General features: G+C 40.3%; 1 protein-coding gene across 2 annotated transcripts in view; it reads left to right on the plus strand.

Moving 5' to 3' along the window:
* C11H16orf70 (chromosome 11 C16orf70 homolog) overlaps window positions 1-19,308 on the plus strand; it is a 34,798-nt gene extending 15,490 nt beyond the window's left edge. Inside the window, exons 6-17 of one of the 2 annotated variants that reach the window (XR_004753721.1) lie at window positions 2,526-2,620; window positions 5,095-5,192; window positions 6,907-7,019; window positions 9,305-9,438; window positions 10,057-10,140; window positions 10,853-10,935; window positions 11,697-11,740; window positions 13,828-13,871; window positions 15,194-15,252; window positions 16,719-16,791; window positions 17,269-17,729; window positions 19,054-19,308. Coding sequence is in view for 1 of the 2 variants with exons in the window: in XM_035336380.1 (XP_035192271.1) it covers window positions 2,526-2,620; window positions 5,095-5,192; window positions 6,907-7,019; window positions 9,305-9,438; window positions 10,057-10,140; window positions 10,853-10,935; window positions 11,697-11,740; window positions 13,828-13,871; window positions 15,194-15,252; window positions 16,719-16,791; window positions 17,269-17,358 (917 nt within the window). In the remaining variant the exon portion in view is untranslated. Of the gene's footprint in view, window positions 1-2,525; window positions 2,621-5,094; window positions 5,193-6,906; window positions 7,020-9,304; window positions 9,439-10,056; window positions 10,141-10,852; window positions 10,936-11,696; window positions 11,741-13,827; window positions 13,872-15,193; window positions 15,253-16,718; window positions 16,792-17,268 lie in introns of both variants that reach the window. The other variant, XM_035336380.1, reaches the window with a different exon arrangement.
* Window positions 19,309-19,657: the final 349 nt, after the last annotated feature.

Here is a 19,657-nt window from a genome sequence, read left to right on the forward strand (position 1 = left end):
CTGTGCATTTACATCCACCAGAATTTCATAACAAAATGTCGTCTTTCACTTAAAACCCAAGTGGTTGCAGCAGCACTTTCCTGCCACAGGACACGGTGATGGTTTCAAAACATATTTCAAAAGGTTAGCAACAGTTCTGTGTTGAAACCTTCAGTGAGCAGTTTTGGCTTTGCCGAATTGGTGGTTTTTAAAAAAAGAAAAGTCATCAGAAAAACTGTAACCACCTTCATTACCTTTTGGATCATGTTAGGATGAAATGTTGCAGTATCTTTGCCATGGAGCTGATTGAAATATGAGCACTCTGGAGGTCAATAGCTCCATCAAAGCCAAGACTTTATCCCACTTTTCCATCTTCCTTCCGTGGTCTTCTGACCTGAGCTCCTGCTGGGGAGCAGTTGCTCTTGCCAGTGGCTCTGTTGAAATCACATCCTGTTCTGCGTCCTCGTGGAGGTGGCTCTTCGCCCGAGTGCCGTTCAGCGTGGGTAAGGGTTGTGGGATTGAGCCGAAGTCATGAGGAGAAAGAAAACATCCTTCCCTCCTGCTGCTGCGGCCTCGCAAGGAGCATGGGAGGGGAGGTCCCGATTTCCAGCTCTGTAAAACTCACAAAGACTTCAGAGGTTGCCCGGGCTCTCCTACCTGGGGTGCCAGAAGAGTCTTGTGCTTGACACCAGCGGGACTTGGCTGTGGGATCTGCCTCGGCTTTGGTCGGGACTGTCTCTGATCCTCAGGCTTGCTGATAGCTGTTGTTTTGTCCCATCCAGCTCCACGGAAACTTTTCCAACTGCTCACACTGCTGCTTTCCTGGAAGGCAAACTCCCTCGCCTTCGCTGCCTGGAGTGTGGCAGCAGAGCAGCAGGCCTTTTGCTTCCGTCAGCTATTTTTAGCAGAATTAGGCTGCGGGGGACCTGTGCAGGAAGTCCAAAAAACCCCCCACCAGCAAAAAAGCGACGTAGGTAGTTGTGACATAAGGTCTTGAGGGACACATGAGAGAACGTCTTGGGGATAAAAAGTTCCTTGCCCTTTAAACCTAAACATCAACAAACATTGCAGGGGATGGGAACCAATGTGATTTGTATAATCAGATATCACACTTGGCATGACTAGGGGAAAAACACTTCTCCAGCTGGCTGTGGGCTTTGGAAAAGATGCATCATAATTTATCACATGAGAGATTTGTGTACTTTTCCTGCAGATCAAAACATTTCCCTCTCCCCACACGTTTTGATGGGAGTGACAGGCAGGGAAAATGCTCTTAACCAGCACATTCTGCAGAAAAGGCTAATGATGACTTCTGAAAGCTTAATGCCTATTGCCTAACTGTTATATTTCTATCTGGGCAGTCTGGCATCATCCAGATATCTTGTGACATGTCTCTGAAGCTGAACATTTAAAAGCCACTTTGTTTAAAAATAATAATAAAAAAGCCACAGTGGAATGAATTTTCCCTGTAAATGATGAACTGCTGTGTTTTCTTAAATGTGAAAAAAAGGGGGGGGGAGAAAAGAATAGTGAACCAATTTCCTTTTGTAAAGTGGAAGAAAGGAGCTTTTCTTGGAGTGTTTCTCTTCCTTTTTTTTTTTTTTTTTTTGCCTCTGCTGTTTTCAAACGGTTTTGCAAATGAACCAGCTCTTGTGTCAGAAGAGCTCTGTGTCCCTCGCAGCGGCTACCAGGGACAGGTTGAAGTTTGGTAGCATCAATCCTAATCCTCTGTTCCCAAGCTCCCAGTCCCCTGGGATTGTCTCTCAGTTTTCCAGTCTCACAAGGGAGTAAGTCTTAAAGTAAACACTGGGGTGACTTTCTTTGCTGTTTATAGATGATGTTGAGCAATTTATTGCAGTAAATTGGGACGTCTCACGATGTGATGACAGCTGGGAGCCTGTGTGTTCTAATTTATTACTGCTCTCTGTAAAAGCTGGCCTATTGGCGGGTGTTTCTGATGATGCTATTTTTAATTATTGTTGTAAATGGCCTAGTACCTGTGTGTCAGAAGCACTTCCTCCCAGTGCTGTCTTACCGGGGAAGACAGCTAGCTGAACTGGGGCACGGGACCTGGAGCTCCCTGTGGGACAGGCACCTGTGAGCTTGCTCCCCCCCAGCACCTTACTTCCCAGCGATGTGAAATCCTGAATTTCTCAATGTTCTGGGCAGATCTCTCTGAAAGAGCTCTTGGTCCATGTTGTACAAGGGTTTCACACCACAGCAAACAGAGTTGTTTAGCTGCTTAAAGTATTTTAGTGTTGTTAAGGTATGATTGATTGTGATGCATTGTATAACAATTGTTAGACACATTAATGCCCATGGGCTTACATAGGCAGCTCTTATTTTAATTAATTTAAGGTTCTTACAGCTGTGTTTCTACTGCGGCAGATTAAAAGCAAACCAGCTATGGTCCTGCGTAACCGTGTTCCTCCCACGTGTTGAGATCTGGTAAATTCATTGACTTGATGCAAGTGCTGTTAAATCTGAACTTGTGATTTTTTTGTTTATGTTTGTAACTCTGTTTTCCCTTTCTTTTTCCTTTTTAGTGTATAATTCAGCTGAACAGCTCTTTCACCTCAATTTCAGAGGACTGTCATTTTCTTTTCAGTTAGACTCCTGGACTGAAACTCCAAAGTACGAGGTCAGCAATCATTCTTGGTTAATGGGTAGTCTTTTTGCCTCTACGTTACTTGCAAAACATCACCTACAGCGTGTCTAGCCTGCGAGCAAAAGAAGCCAGTAATTTGGAAGGAATTTACCTCCTCGGTTGTGCTCTTATTCGTGCTGTGTGATCATTTTGAAGTTAAACGTTTTCCTTCTTTTAGCAGGAGGCATATGCTTAGAGGTTTTGCTTGCATCATGCACTGGGACTAGTAATTCTGTTGTTGAAAGGAGCCTTCTAAAAATACGAGCGCTCTCTATGCAAATACATAAATATTAAGCAATCTAATTGAGGGCTGTTCTTTTATCAGTTATTTTTGAATCTCATCAAAGCGATTATGCAACAAAACTAGGGTAGAGTTCATAAAATCTATCTTCATCTTAAGTGTCCTTTAGTACGAGTGCTTTTAGAAAGCCAAGTGAATGAGCTGTATTTGTAATGCCTGTTTGCATGTTCACCAAATGTTTGGATGAGTTGCTGAATGATTGAACGTGCAACTGTGCTCTCTGAAATCTTTGCAAATCGCTGTCTATAGTGGAAACAAGGTCAGGTCTTCTGTGACTTCCACTTGTACTAATGAAAATGTGCATATAGCTTGTTTTGTATGAGGCTGGAAACACTTTCAGTTGTATTATCTATGGTCATTGGTTTAAAAAGAATGCTTGCAGTATGGTACTAATGATAAAAAGGAACATAAAAAGGGTCAAAACCAAGTGGGGGAAATCAAGCAATGTGATGGCACGTGTTTTCATGTCACAGCCTGGTGCTTTAGAACTTGTTTCAGCATGCCAGAGAGCAGGGAGATGTCTTGGGGAAGTTACCATTTAGCAGTAGCAAAAGTGAGTTGGGTTCAGAAATGCTAGAAGGAAAGCTGAAATCTAGTGATGAATGAAAAAGTAGAAGCTTTTCACTCAAGACTTACAAAGGCATCTCTGAGTGAAATGGCTGAGCTACGAAGACAGTCAGTTGTTATATTAAAGATTTGAAAATGTGCATAAAAAAGTTACTAGAATCAATTCTAGCCATTGCATCTCTGCATCTTGATGTGGTAGGTGCTTCAATTGACTAAGAAAATAACGAAGGACAGTTACAGAAAACGTGGTACAAATATGCTTTGAGAGGGACGTGTTGTGGTGCTTGGGGATGATCCAGTTCTTTCTACCTGTCAAAATATTGGAGAAAATTACTTACCCAGTCATTTAAATGTGGTTAGTAAAAACGGTGTTCGCACAGTGAAAAACAAAATTCTCAAGATTAAAAACAGATAGAAATAGTTGGATAGAATGGTTTTGAAAACAGTAGTATAAAACAGTCCACAGGGAAGAAGACCGTGTGTAGAGCTCTTCAGAGACAACAGTTAGGACAGGCTGAATAAAGAGTGAGATGAAATTTGCAGTTGTAAAAGTCTTTCAGGTTTAGAGAGGGTTGTGTAGGAATGCAAAACTAGTTAAAGCTGCATTGTCTTTGCATATGTAAAAGAAAAAAATCTGGAGGAAACCTTGGGGTTTTGATATAATTAGTAACAATCTGCAGGTGAGGAGATGATGGAAAGCCTGCTCACTGTTTCTGTTAAGAAATGAGCCACGTATCTAGCAGTCAGCTACTTTAGAAAGCTGTCAGTGTGTTTTGAGGTGGTTGTGTTCAGAGCAAATTCAGAGAGAGGATTGACTTCAGAGCATCTCTAGATCTGATAGGTGTTGGAGGTTCCCTTCTAAATACCACAGCAGTGAAACTCATTCCTCTGGGTTACCTTTTTCTCTAGGAATAGATTTTTACATTATCCTTACATGATGTCTTGCTGAAATTGACCAGGATAATGATTTGCATCTCATGCATGTTATTTTTGTTGTCTCTTGGGACAAAATCAGTTTGTTCTGCACTGGCAGAACGAATCTGACTTCTTGGGGACTTGATCTATTTGATGAGAGCACTCTAAATCCCTACCAAAACAGTGTATATAAGAATGGGGTGGTGATAGTGGAAAATCTGTGTAAAGAATGAGTGTTCATCAGGTCAGAACATTTTGCAAACCTGTAAAAATGTTAAAAGGATGAAATTAGTGCAGTGGGAGAGAAAAAACAAGCTCTACCTGTAAGAGCTTAATTCTCAGAACTTAAATACAGCCTCTCAGTACAAATACTTTGCTATTGCTAGTTGCCGGTGATAAAAACAAGAAAGCTGAAGTCTCAGTACACAGATGGCTAATTGACAAACTAGTGCCATCTCTTGGTGGATAAATGTAGTGAGCATTTCACCCCAGTGTAGGAATCCGAAAGTAGTGTAATAAGAAAAGATTCAACCTTCTACAACACAGCGTTGTTTATTTTTAACCCCTGTGTCTTTGGCTAGAGACTTATGTGAATTGGTAAGTGTATACTGTACTTCCGAGGTAATACTTGACCTGAATTTTATCTAATGTATCACGCAACATGAATCATTGTCTATATCCGCAGCCTAACTTTGCCCATGGTCTAGCATCTCTGCAAATTCCGCACGGTGCGACTGTGAAACGGATGTACATCTACAACGGGAACAGCCTGCAGGACACCAAGTACGTACAGCTGCTCATGCTGTTTGGGTTATTTACAGTGTGCTCTTTCTTCCTCATTTAGCTAGAGTTTTGCAAATGCTAAATGTAATTACATCTTTAGTTCAGTTTGGGTCTTTTATGAATTCTGTAGCATGCAGGATACTGTTAGATACCGGTGTATTTCTGATTTCCACAAGGACTGTCCTCCAGCCTTGTAAACAAGTGCTGGTTTGATTTTTTTGGTGCTGTAATACCAGCTTGGCTCAGCTACTGCAGGCTAACTGAGCTGAACTGAAAAACAATTCATGAGGTGAAGGAGGAAATACAGTGAATCCAGTAAGAGATGAGGCCAGATAATTCTTGCTCTGTGTTTTGTTTGCATGCTTATAACCTATCCCTAGGCAAATCACACCTGTGTGGTAGGTGGTGAGTTGTTTTGTAGTGTACGGGTACTGGGTATGTCATGGCAGGGTCCTACCACGGGTTAAACCCTCTTGCTATATAAAAATAGTGCCTTCAGACTGAAGGCATATATATAGTCTGCTGTATATTTTATGCCTTTGCCATATATTCTGTATCTTTGCCACTGACTGAGCTTACTGTTCTGAGGAGATTAACCTTCATGCCTTAATGCTAACGGAGTGTTTGCATTTGAACACAGTTAATATTTTGAAGGCTTTGCATTCGGCCTTCTTCTAAGCAGTAATTTATGGTGCAGTATCTGATGTTTTGCTCTCTCTAAAAACATTGTTCCTGGGGTTCCTTACTCAAGGACTTTTTATAAACCAAAAGGAAGAGTTTACAATACCTGAAGTGTTACGGTGGTATATTTTGGAGAGATGGTTGTGATTTAAAGGCAAGAGAAGGTTAGCACATCAGCAGATGACTGCTAAGGAGTTAGCGAACCTTACTTACACAGACAGCGTCTCCTAATGTGACAGAAGTGCACTTCAGAAAACTGTTGTCTGTGCTCTTCCATGCCATGCTGGGCTTTCGTGCAAGCGCCAACTGTCACAGGGGCATTGGTGTGTGTGAGCTCCAAGCCTGCCTTCCAGCCAGGTCATTCATTCATGTGGAGGAGAAAGTCATATCAAACTCGTGCACAAAACCAGCAGCTGTTCGATTGAAAATACCTCACTTGTTGCTGTGACAGTTTTCTGAAATGTTATTGTAATTGAATTAAAATGAGAACAGTCCCGGTAAAGCAACACGATTATTTAGGGTTATCTGCACAAGCTGCTTTCACGTTCTGGGCTGTGAAGTACCTTGCCAAGTGCAGTGAGACCATCGTGGTGAAGGGGCTTCTGCCACATTTGGGTCACGTGCCTACTTCAAGCAATAGGTATCTTTAAAAAAAAAAAAAAAATATATATATATATATATATATTAGGGAACTTCTGTTTTCCTGAGAAAAGTCTGAAATGACACATCTTTGTGGGGGCTCTCCAAAGGCTAGATATGGTTTCTGTAATTTCTGGAGTCTTTGAAACTTGCTGTTTTTTTTTTTTTTTTTTCCATCAGATGTAAAGGTCCTATATTTGAATCCTGCCTGGTAGTAGTTCTTCTTTCACCAGGATTTCTGTTCCTTGTGTTTAATATAACTTGTGATCTTCAGTCTGAGTTAAATGCTGTTTGGTCAAAATTAACGTGCTCCATTCCAGTGAACCCTCACCAGCTCGCTAATGGACAATTTGAAGATGGAGTCTTATGCGCATCTTTGTGCGATTGGTTTCAGGGCTCCCTTGATGCCCCTCAGCTGTTTCCTTGGAAATGTGTACGCTGAGAACGTCGATGTGCTGAGAGATGGGACTGGACCCTCAGGTTTACGGCTTCGCCTACTCACTGCAGGTACTGGTGACACTCAGAACATGGAGCTGCTTCCTCCCTTAAGGAAAACAGGGGTTAAGCATAGGATATTAGTGATATTTCCATAGCATAGGTGGTTTCCAAGTGTTCTTATATACTTAATTCTAAACTCTTGGAAACAAAACTCTGTGGAGGTGAGTTTGCCTGCTGTCATGTTTCCTGGGCCCTGGTCACTAGTGTCTGTTCACTGTGGTGGTCTCCAAGTGTACGTGAAGAATAAAAATGCAAGTACGTTGCTGGAAAAACCATTAGAAGTGAAGAAACCTTGTGTGCATGTGCATCTTCTGAGATTCCACTGAACTGTATGTGTGGATGTTTTTGTGAATAATTTTGGAAGGCTTTTAAAAATGCCAGTGGGAGGCGTATTGATGCTGCAGCCATAGACTGCACTTTGAATTCAGTTCAGTTTTCATTAGCTGTAAGAGACAGCAGTGAGAGTGACAGAGGCTGATGAGTAGCTTGTCCTTGTATGTGCTTCTAGGGACTGGCGGGCCTTCAAAATTGGGGAAAGGCATAATGCCTGCAAGGGAGCCTTGTTCAGTGACTGTAACTTGAGACTTGGCAGTGTTTTCTTTTTTTTTTTTTTTTGGGAGAAGGGAACATCTATCCTCATGTGCTAGGGCAGGAGTTAGCTATACTACCATAATAATGTGAGTTTTCAGAAATGGGACCAGCTCTAAGGTAGAGAGTCAAGTTCTGTTCATGTATGTGTATACATGGGCAGCTTTAAGGAAATGTTGTCATTGAACAGTGTAATTACTAAAATACAACACCGATGCTCAGAGTAAAAATTGAAATGAGACCATTCTGGCATGTGGTCTTCCTGTCTTGCAAAAGTTTGCAGGAACCCATTTGTAGCACATACCATACACATGTTCTAGCATAAGCTTCTCTGGAAATACTTTCATTTGAAGTAACTCTTGCTTAAAAATTCAACTCAGTCACATCTTTCTGATTTATTGTATTTGGGAAATAGCTACATGAATAATGTATAGCAAGAAAAGCTCAATGTGTATTGAGAGCACATCCTGTATTTTGCATTAATTGCTGCGTACTTGTATGTGCGTTCTAGTATGATGCTACATGCCTGAAAGCAAGTAGGGTCGCAAACTGTAAGGTCCTTCTGTTTCTTAACATCCAGCAACGTATGTCAGCCATTCATCTATGAAATGGCAATTCAGTAAGATCTTTTCTTAACGCATCATTTGTGTAGGAACACACTTGATATTGGGTTAATGAGCTATGGGAACCTTCAGTAAAGAATGTCTGTTCTCTCACGGAGTTGATATGGATGAGGAATTTCATTTTATGGGCTTTTCTTTCTTAGCTACTAGGGAAAGTGCTAAGATTACACGCCACTTTGTAGGTTTGGGAACACAACTCTGGCTGCTAAAATTCAGGGCTGTGAGGAGATAGAAATAATTCTTGGTACTTACTGCTAATAACCAGATGATGAAATTGAGACTGACTAACTAGGATAAGTCAGTGTCTGAATGGCAGGGAAGTGAAGACAACACTGCTAAAACTGGAGGTTAAGATGTTGTGGTTTAACCTGGCCGGCAGCTAAGCCACACAGCTGTTTGCTCACGCTCCCCCCTCCCTCTCTGGGATGGGGAAGAGAAATGGGAAAATGAAGTCTCTGGGTTGGGATGAAGGCAGTTTATTAAGACAGGAAAATAATAATGATGATCATGATGATAATAGTACTACTACTAAAGTGTATGAAGCAAGTGATGCACAATGTAATTGCTCACCACCTGCTGACCGATGCCCATCCCCCAGCAGCCGCCCCCCACCCTGGCCAGCCACCCCTATATATTGTTCAGCATGATGTCAGATGGTACGGAATACCCCTTTGGCCAGTTTGGGTCAGCTGTCCTGCGTCTGTCCCCTCCCAGCTCTTGCTGCACCCCCAGCCTGCCCACTGGCAGGGCAGAGCGAGGAGCTGGAAAGTCCTTGGCTTGGTGTAAGCACTGCTCTGCAACAATTAAAACATCAGCATGTTATCAACACTCTTCTCATCCTAGTACAAAACATAGCACCCTACCAGCTACTAGGATGAAAATTAACTCCATCCTAGCTGAAATCAGGACAGAAGAGGATCTGTGCAACAGTCAGCAAATACATCTGTATGATAAGAAATACTTCACTGTGTTTGAGCCCTCGTAAAATAAAGGGTTACACTTAACACTAAGCTTTTATTGTTGATTTGTTGATGGGTTCTGTGATCAGGCAGGATAACTCTTGAGTCGCTTTCTGTTCCTCAGGTTGTGGCCCAGGTGTTTTAGCTGATGCCAAGATGCGGGTATTTGAGCGGTGCGTGTACTTCGGTGATTCGTGCCAGGATGTGCTGAGCACTCTGGGGTCTCCGCACAAAGTCTTCTACAAGTCTGAAGATAAGGTAAGGAAATTCATTCACCCAGAAAGAGGACTTTGTCTCTGTTCCATAATGTCTCTGTTTAATCACAGGGCCTGGGTCTTGCAAGGCCAGAGAAGTTAAATCGCCATGTAGCGCAGATTCTGAGCAATTCATTTGACATGTAATAGGCCAGAGTGAACATTACGTGACTTGGTATTAAAAAACATTTTAAACTAAATCAATGCAAATCTGTTTAAATTTTAAAAATCAAATACATTATCTGTCATTTGCCATGTTCTAACTGATTTGAAAATTGATAAAAATTGAGATGTTTCTATCCAAATAAGCTATAGCAAATGTGCACTGTTTATTTTTAAACATTTCATTTAAAATAACTTTAGCATATATTTTGATCCTTTCCTGATGTTTTTATGATAACGTAAGAGTAAGCCTTTTACTTTCGATAACTAAAAAGAAAAATCTGACGTGGTGTGCCTCTGCAAGCAGCCAGTGGCCTTGTCATGAAGCACAGTGTCTTATACTTTTGAACAAGGACTTCAGTGTTGAAATAAGGTTATGGCAATTGTCTCAGTGTAGGGTTATTAGTGGCGTTTATATTTGTGAGCCTTTTTAAATATATCTGAAAAATGTTTCTTGCAGATGAAAATCCATTCACCCTCGCCCCATAAGCAGGTCCCATCAAAGTGCAATGACTACTTCTTCAATTACTTCACACTTGGAGTGGTGAGTGGGAAGCTTCCCTAAACAAATGCATGCAATGTTTTGACTCTGCTACACAGCAACTGCTTTGGAATGCCAAAAGCCATGGAGAAACTGAAACCCTTGCTGCTGTAGGAATCTCTGAATTAAGAAAAACACCACCAACTTTTTTCTAGTGCTTGTGAATTCAATCAGTAACGTTTTGTTTTATCGAGCAGTGGGTGGAGGGCTCTTTATGCTTGTGCTTTGGTGTTCTCTTTTGGTTTTCTCCTTCTGCTGTGCTCGATGCATAGGTAGCTGAGTTCTTGTTTCTGAAAGGCACGCTCTTGTCCTGTAGAACTGAAATAGGTGTGCCAGAATGCCACCTGTGAAAGCTTGCGGAGCTGTAGGATGTAGCTCAACCTTTATGTCCCTCCTGACTGTATTAGCACAGCTATTTTTGCTTTAGTATACACGGGTGTAAATAATAAGCAGAAAGACAAGACCTCCTTAAAAGAATTGCCAACATGAGCAAATGAAACTGCTGTTGTGATTGAGTACTGGAAGAAGTGTGTGTTTATTTGAATTTATAAAAAGCGTCATTCCCAAATACTACTCACAATTCCACTTGGTTCAAGTAGGATCAAAACTTATCACTGTATGCAGATGCTATTGTAACTCATCTCAGGGTAGTTGGGGGAAAGCCACCTTCTTCTCTCCAACTTGCTTCATATCTGTCTGCCTTTTTCTTCAACAGGATATTCTCTTTGATGCAAACACTCATAAGGTGAAGAAATTTGTCCTGCATACGAATTATCCTGGTCATTACAACTTTAACATGTGAGTGTAAAGAACTGATCTGCTCAAGAGTTTTAAAACATCAGGAAAGGAAACTTTATACTCATTTTAGAGAGGTCATGTATTTTTGCCTCAGTGCCTTTGGTATACCTGGTAACCAGTGAGGTTTTCAGCCATCATTATTATCATGTTTTTATTACTATTTTCTTTCTTACATTTAAATGTGTTTATGTTGCCAAGTATGTTCTCAAGTAGTTCTTGATCCAACTATAGTGTCTGCTATTACTGGTAGGTGATGTGCTTTTTTTTTTCTTGACGTTGTTCCAGTCAGTGCTCAGAATTTTCAATTTATTTTGCTCTCTAATGTGTCTGACTGGCATATTTTCAGTTCTTTTCAAATGAAAACTCTTTAGAAGAGGCATATGAGTTAAGGAGTAAGTGACTGGATGCCTGAACAAAGAGAACTAATATTCAACTGCCTGAAAATATGTTAGAGAAATCTGCAGTACTTTTTCTAAGCTGAGTACTTGTCCATCAAGTCTGTAATGAAAGCAGTTTGTGCTGAAGGACCTTTTGTATCCTTTAGAAAATTGTGCTAGGGCATTCCCAGGCTGATGGCTTTTTTGATGTAGAAAATAAAAATGGCATTTTTTTCTTCTTAATCTGATGCTCTTGACTCTCCTTTTCATTTTATTATGCATGTGACTTTTAATTTAGCTGGTTATTAGGAGTTCTAAGTTTGTGCTTTGTAGTTTGTGGTGGCTCTTCTATTTTCTGATAGCTTTATGATTTGCTCTTTCCAGCTACCACCGCTGTGAATTCAAGATTCCGCTAGTCATTAAGCGAGGTGAGTAGGCCAGCTGATGTCCAGCCTCAGGGAGCGTGTTCCACCGAACAAAGAGGGAGATACAATCAGTTTTCATTTCTAATGCATTCTTGATTATCAGAGGATGTCAATAGTGAGACAGAGGAGAGATTTTAGGTTTTGGGGCATGTTTTCTTGTTCTTAAAGTGAAAAGTGAAAAATGCTTCAGGAAGAGTTCAGCAGTTTTCTGATTTTTATTTATGCTACCTTGTTCACTTACATGGGTCATATGGGTATTTAGTGGCAACATCGCTAATTTTCTGTGATGCTGCCACTCTGCTTTGCTCAAATCAGTTACCTTGTACCGAGGGACTCAGAAGCTCTGTAAGGCAGTGTTGGTCTGAGCTGGTCAGTCCATTCCACTGTTAATTTTTAATGATGTGCTACTCACTCTTGAAAGGTTTATTGATGGCATTCAGTATAAATTGATACTCAATAAAAAGTGGTATAGCCGGGAATGAGAACAAACATTCAAAATATATCTACATGCTGTGCTCAAAGTATGTCTTTTAGTGCCTACTTGAAAATCTCCAAGCTCAGAAAATAGCATTATATACGCCTCCCAAATTCTGTTACGATACAGTGGTGCTGATTCAGCAAGATGCTTAGATGTGCACGGCTCTGTGCGTGGAAGTGATCTAAAGAAAGCATAGGGAACTTTGTTTGACTGAGGATGATTGTGGTCAAGGTGTAGCCTTCTTTAATGTAAGAATTAACAGGTATGCTATGAAAGTGTGTTTTGACTATTCAGGGAACATTGGATGCTTGCAAGGGTTTGGCAGGGGATGCTCTCTTCCTCTGAGTGGTTTTCACAGAAAGTACTTAACTCTGTAAAATGCAGTTCTGTGAATGTCACAGCAGTGTGAGCACACGGAGGAATAAAAACCTGGAAAAACTACATCTGTGTGTGCAGGCTTACTTGAAGATTGACTTGCAGTTCAGCCAGGAGGATGAGCATGAAAGTTCTGCTCACTTTTTAAATTGTTTTCCCTTAGGTTATTGTGCAGCACCTCAAAGGTGTTTGCTTCTGATTATTTTTGTTCAGCTCAAGTATATCACCATGAAGCTCTCCTGAATGCATCTGTTTCTTTTTTTTATTTTATTTTTGTTTTGTCTTTTGTTTGTTTTGTATTTATTATGCATCCTGAATATAAGCTAGAGACCAGAAGGGTTGATTAAAAACAAATGCTACAAGACTTAGGAAGAGCCCGTGTTTTTCCATCTGGTGGCAGCACGTGATGCAGCTTTATTTACTCCCTTCTGTGCCTCAGCTTCAGGCAGTAACTTGACAGAGTTCAGTTGCACAGACACTGAACTTTCACCGTAAGGAGACCATGTTTATTTAGCGGGTGGAAAATAAAGAGGAGCTTTCAATCAAATGAAATACCATTTGCTATGTTTGGCTTCTTTAGTGTCTAGCTTCATTCCTGCTGCTTCAGGAAGAGACTTTCAGTATTCAGAGCTCCCCAAATGTATGTATAAAACCATCCCGAAACCACCAAACTACTAATTTTTGAGACTATGAGCATAAATATGATGCTGTCCTCACCTGCAGATGGTGGTTATTGTTTAAAGGATACAGGGCTGTTTTTTTTCTTTCTGCAGGAATGATTCTGGGACTGCAATTCCCAAGCTCTCTGCTTGCTTTGTCTTTTAGAGAGTGGTGCTTTAGCTTCAAGGTGTCAGTTTTGCCAGCCTCCTTTCCAAATGCAACAGTGTTTGGACTAGATGTGTGGCACGCTGTGTTATCTTGATGAGTGTTTGTGCTAGGTGTGTTCACTTAGCACAGGGAAGTAGTTTCTTTCATGCTGACATTCTTCTGTGCAACGGTACAATGCAAACATATATATTGGAACTTGTAAATAGGCAAATTTATTTAATCCCATTATCTAGCATTTAATCAGTGTTGATGACAACTCTTGGCTGCTAGCAAATGCTAGTAAACTTGTATATGAACTGATGTATTATTGTATGTCTCCCTCTAATCCTTTATTTAGGGACCTTAGTTCAGATATACAGGAGACTGTTCGAGCATGAATTACAAAGGCTGTTCTGTTTTTCTTTCATAGATAGTGCTGATTCACAGACTGAAACGTGTACAACGTACAGCAAGGTGAGTCTGTACAGAACTGATTGCTCTCCTTTTTTCCTTAAACCTCCTAAATGGTCTTTATTTGATTTGCAGTGCCATTTGAAGAAATGATAGCAGTTCTATTATGTTGTTTTAAAATAGAAAAGTCGAAAGCCAAAACTTAATGCGAGTCTGTTCAGTAGTACAAATGTTTAGTTGTCTTTTAGGGATTGAAGGCATTTGTAATAACACGCTTTGAGTAAACTTAATTACTGCATACCCTGCATTCTAAGATAGCTGCAGATAGAAATACAACGGTATAGTGATACAGAAAAGTGACAGAAGTGGTGGCTGAATGCAAACTGGAAGAAAAATTCTTAAAACTTTCACAGGGCTTTTCTGTCTAATGTAGCTCTTGAAGACATGCAGTAACTAACCAAGAAGGTCCGATGGTCCTTTCTTCTGAAGGGTGCCAGTAATGAGTTAGTTGCTTTTCAGGTAGCAGCAGGGCTCACCAAAATGTCACTGCCAGTGTGACACCTCCTGGGGGCAGCAGACTCTAGGTGAAATTCCCAACTCGGCACTTGCTGCTGCCTGTTTAAGAGCTTCTTGAAGTTGAAAAAATTCTGAAGAAATTTGTCTCAGAAGTGACTCTACAGTTAAGCTTCACCCAGGGTCAGTTCTGTTCTCTTGGCTCCTAGGGTATAATTTCTTTGGTGAATTCTGGGTCCCAAGCTGGAGGGGGGGGAAAAGTAGTCAGGAACTTGGAAGCTACGATTTTTTGATTTGAGTTACTTATATCCATCAGTGTTTTAACTTATTTCAATCTTGTATTTCAGCTTTTATTAAGTCTATTTACAATGATGAAAATTGCTTGAAATTCCCTATCATTAAACAGTGCAGTTTTCCTCTTTTTTTCCAAACCTGCCTGTTAAATGAAGGAAAGGTTTTTGGGAGAGGTAGCAGGGATGCTATTTTTCCCCTCTGCAAATGTATGTAAAAGGATATTTAGCTGAGGTTTCCTACAGCAGCTGCTTAGAGAACACTTTTTCTCTAAGGTGTCTCAGAAATGTTACTGGGTTTTCTAGATACGTTTTTGCCATAAGACCCAGAGTTTTTCATAGTAATTCTAATTTAAAGCTAGTTTGAGACAAAAATGAGGAAAAAACCCTGAGAGCATTTCCTAGGCCTGATAGTTTCCATTACTGAGTATGTCTCTAGTCACAAAATACTTCTGTAAATACAGTTTCTATGTTATTTGGCAAATGAGCATGTGGCAAAAATATGTGACTGTCTTTCTAGATTTAAAAAAATAATAATCCCCCGTGACTGATTTTAACACAAGGTCTTTGACATCCTTGCAGTGGGACAGTATTCAGGACCTTCTGGGGCACCCTGTAGAGAAGCCAGTGGTACTTCACAGGTAAAGTCTTTCTTTTGCTTGGCGGGGATTGAGCTGATAACAGAATGAGTTTATGTAGAGGAAGAATATTTATTGCACTAACTACTTTGGAGATTCTTTGTTTAGGTTTCATACCTTTTGGCCACTAACAATACTAAATAACTGTTCTCAGAGGAGTTAAAGGCTGACGTGCAGAATGAAAACATTTCCAAAGTTGGTTGAAATGTAAAATCCAAAGAGCAAAGCAGCAGATACAAAAGGAGTATCTCTATGTATAATAAATAGTGCAGATTGCTTGTACCATAGGCACATGCATTTCAGCAGCATGACATCATGCATCACAGTGTTTGGAACGTATGGCAGCAGACTGAAGGAGTTTTGCTTTTATGTATGCGATTGTTCTACAGAGCTTGAAGACTGAAGATGGAACAGAGAGCTTAAGATTGCTCTGTTCCTACAGGGGTTGAGCTGGTTGTTGGGTAAAACAGGCACCACCTGTTTGCAGAGCTACCATGCTATATGATATGATATCCGACTGATTTAGGTCAGAAGTGTTAACTTATGGGGACTCTGAAAATACTTTAGCATTTTGAGGTATATCAAACAAGGCGTTTTATCAAGCTTGCATATGTTCAGATTTTTTTCCTTTTAAGTATTGTGCTCTTTGTCCTCCCTTCTCCTGTTTTTATGACAGTGAGATAGCTAGAGCAGAAGCCAAGTAAAATAAAGCTGGAGCGAATTAGTGATTACATAGGGTACTTTATATTATTTTTTTCCTGTGTTCGAAGTCAACCAGAGCTTGCTTTACTGAGCACATCTCTAAATGTCTCAGGCAGACCTTTTGAGAAACCAACCAGTTACAAGAAAGGCCAAAAGCTAACTGTTCCCTAATGTTTTGGGGCCATAATCTAAAATGCATTCCAGTCAGCAGGAGTCTGCTATCATCACATATATGATCCAAAAAATCCAAATTATTTAAAAGATAAGTAATCTTGAAAAGTACTGTTTAATAAAATTTAGATTAGTCTGTAAGATGCTGAAACAGAATACTTCTTAACATGGAGTAATAAATAGCTTATAGTAAATACACTTGAAAGAGGCTGAGAGATAAAAGATGAAGAATGGCAAAAGATCTTGCACATTTTTTTTTTTTCAATAACTTATATGGCGGTTCTGTCTTCCCTGTTTATTTTCAGGATTCTTCCTGTCCAAGTTCAGTGAAAGAAAAGTTTTCCTGTAGAGATCGTTGTTAGCTTTGGTTCCTTTCTCCCCTGGTGTTCGGAACCCTTCTGGGACGTTAACCAGAGGTTTCCTCTGGCTCATTTGGAAACTAGCAGTGATGTTGTGTAACGTAGATTTACTTTCTTCTTATGAAAACTACTTAACATGATAAAGATGCCATAACTTAGCCTCTATTAACTGGTTATTATTCCCAAGAAGTTCCCAGTCCTCATGTGTCCTTTTTTTTCCTATTCTCTTCTGTTCAGGTCATCATCTCCGAACAACACTAACCCCTTCGGGTCAACCTTTTGCTTTGGACTGCAACGAATGATCTTTGAGGTAAGGGAAAAAAAAAAAAGCTTGATATATTTGAGCAAAGAAGATGAGGACTTTGCTGTTATTACTTTTTTACTGGCTTCTTATTTCCTATTTCATCAAAAGCCAGCATTTGGGAGGAGCTACGCTTTTAGAGATGATTAGCAGAGCAGGCAACCTTCCAGCCTCTTGTGTGAGGCTGTACATTTGCATGTTGGAGCTGGCACTTCAAGTCTGTCACTTAGGGCTTGCACTAGCAGGAGATGCCTGAGCTCAGCTCCAGGTACTGGTGGAGCGTGCTGGTGTTTAAATGTCATAGAAATCTGGAGACCGCTTTTAGGAACCAGCAATGAGCTGTTCACTAAACACGTTGGTTGCTTTCTTTTGTTGTTGGGATTTCTTTTTGCTGGCAGATCAGCTCCATATTTGCTGTTTTCACTCAAGTTCCCGTTTGGTCTACAGTTCTTCTAATTTTCCTTTTTCCCTGCCATTGTTTTGCAGGTGATGCAGAATAATCATATAGCTTCTGTTACTCTGTATGGCCCAACGCGGCCCAGCAGCCAGCTGAGAACATCGGACCTTCCCCAGTGAGCATCCCCTGCAAAGTCAGCTAATCTAAATGCTACAGAATTAGTACAGCGTGCCTTGATTTGCTGCCACTTATAATATGGAAAGCACGTTATGATTTTTGTTTTTTCAATAAGCCTCCACCCAGGAACGGTGTGGAGGGGAAATTCTCTCAACCCTTCATCATGGGGCATGGAACTGTTGATGGAGGAAAGCAGCTTAGGTGCCTGTGCCGTCGTTTATTCCTCTCAGTTGCCCTCATCCTATGCAGCACAGACCTGAAGACTGTCCCCCCGCCGTCTCAGCTGGCGAGGGGGGGGTGCGGAACGGGGGCACGTAATGACTGCAAGAGTTAGAAGCACAAACTTTCTGAGCCTTGGAGCATCTGGAAGCAGGTATTGATTTTTAGTCTGTTTGTGTTACTGTATTGATGTGGTGGTCACATTTTAAGAAAACGTGTGTGTATATATATAGATAAAAACACATCGGTATTTCTGTGGCTTAGGACATTGTACCAAGTGTGACAAGGATGTATATATGTCCATGATTTCAGGCACCACATCTTCGTGTAACTTTAAACCAAGCAAGTAGCATGTGCATAATACTTGGTTGTAACATTTGCACTACATACACTTTAATTACTTGATAAACGTTTATCTTCACTGAGGAGCATCTGTGTACTGGGTGTGAGTGGGGTGTGATGGTTATTTAATGTACGCTGTGCATAAAGCTTATTTATACAGTGGATCGAGTTAATCCACCTTCCTGCACTAATATGTACTTGATGTGCTGAAACAATTTTTTTCTGCCATGGCTGGTTTACTAATTTTTTCATACGCGGTTTCAGAAAAAGAAATTCTGGACGAGGTTATTTCTATGATCGAATTATGTTTTAGTGAAAAGGTTTGATACGATGTTTCTTACAATGGAAAAATTTGATGAAGAACTAGCGTTGCCTCATTTTCATCTGTTCCCCAAATCCTTTTTTCCTACCCTCTTTCCTTAGAGAAAGAAAAACTGTATATAACAGTATCTCAGAAAGAAATCCCCCAGCTCTGCCATCACCAAGAAAACCTTTTCTGTAACGTCTGATGTGTGATTTTAATTTATGCCAAAGGTTTAGCCAAAGACATCCTCGTTGTAGTTTCACCATTTCTGTACATAGATGCTAACTGCACACCCCACCCCAGCAGACAGGATATAGGCTTCTTTCTAGTTGGGAGATGCTGCTCGCAACATTTTATCCCAGGAGGATACTTTAGGTTTCTAGTTCTCTTATCAGTCTTATTTGGGGGAAATAGGTGGTCTGTCTTTGAAATATTGAACCCTTTTTAAAAATGGACAAGAGAAATGTATAATTTTATCCCATTTTTAATATTTTGGTGTAGCAACTTGTGATACATAGATGACGATTTTGTGAGTTTTACTATGTGTGTACAGATTTTGTAAATACGACATTTTTGTAATTTTAACTCCATGTACAGTGTAATCCTGTATAGTTTATCAATGAATGAGAGCTAGGAAGTCGAATGTTAACTGAAGTTTTGGATCCTGGACCAGTAGCAGGGATAAATGTGGTGCGTGTGTGAGACGTTCTTTGCCATTTAGTCTTCCTGTATACTGTGATACTCTAAACTGTTTTGTTAAAACAAACAAACAAAAAGCCCCATGGAGAATCTAATGGATAAGGAAAAAGTTACTGTTTACCTTTATCCCTAGGTGTCACTCCTGTTGAACCCCTGTTCAATCTGTGCTGTCTCCTGTGATCATTGCTTGCTAAGAAAAATCTATGCCTCAACCTTCCTTTTGTTCCCTCTCTAATTTTAATTTCATTTTACATAGCCCTTCTGTAAATTAAATGGAATAATAATGAGCATGTACACTGAAAGCAAAATAAAACGAGACTCTCAGTTACTGTTTTGTGTTAAATACAGTTACTGGGTGTTTTTGTAATAAAACCATGGATGTTCTTGCCTTTTTTTTCTTATCAATAAGTCATTTTTATTTTAATGTCTTTCAGGTGTTATATTTGAAGTACCGTATTAGGGTCCCTCCTTTCACAGCCAGTATTGTATGTTCTTCAGAGAAGCAGTACAAAAACTAACATAATTTACAGCCTGTTTCAGAGTAGGCATGTAGGTATAATTTTTTCCACTGCAGCAGGGAAGGAAATTGTTAAGGTATGGTAAATAACACCGGCTTTCTTACCGTGTTTAAAGAACAGAATTGTTTACACCCACGTCAGCCCTTAGGTATTTTATTAAAATTGGTCGAATTTCAGGGAGGTTGAATACCGCACTACAGGACAGAAGAAATGTGTGCG

Source organism: Oxyura jamaicensis, chromosome 11, assembly GCF_011077185.1.
Source record: "Oxyura jamaicensis isolate SHBP4307 breed ruddy duck chromosome 11, BPBGC_Ojam_1.0, whole genome shotgun sequence".
In the NCBI taxonomy this organism is placed as follows: Eukaryota; Metazoa; Chordata; class Aves; order Anseriformes; family Anatidae; genus Oxyura; species Oxyura jamaicensis.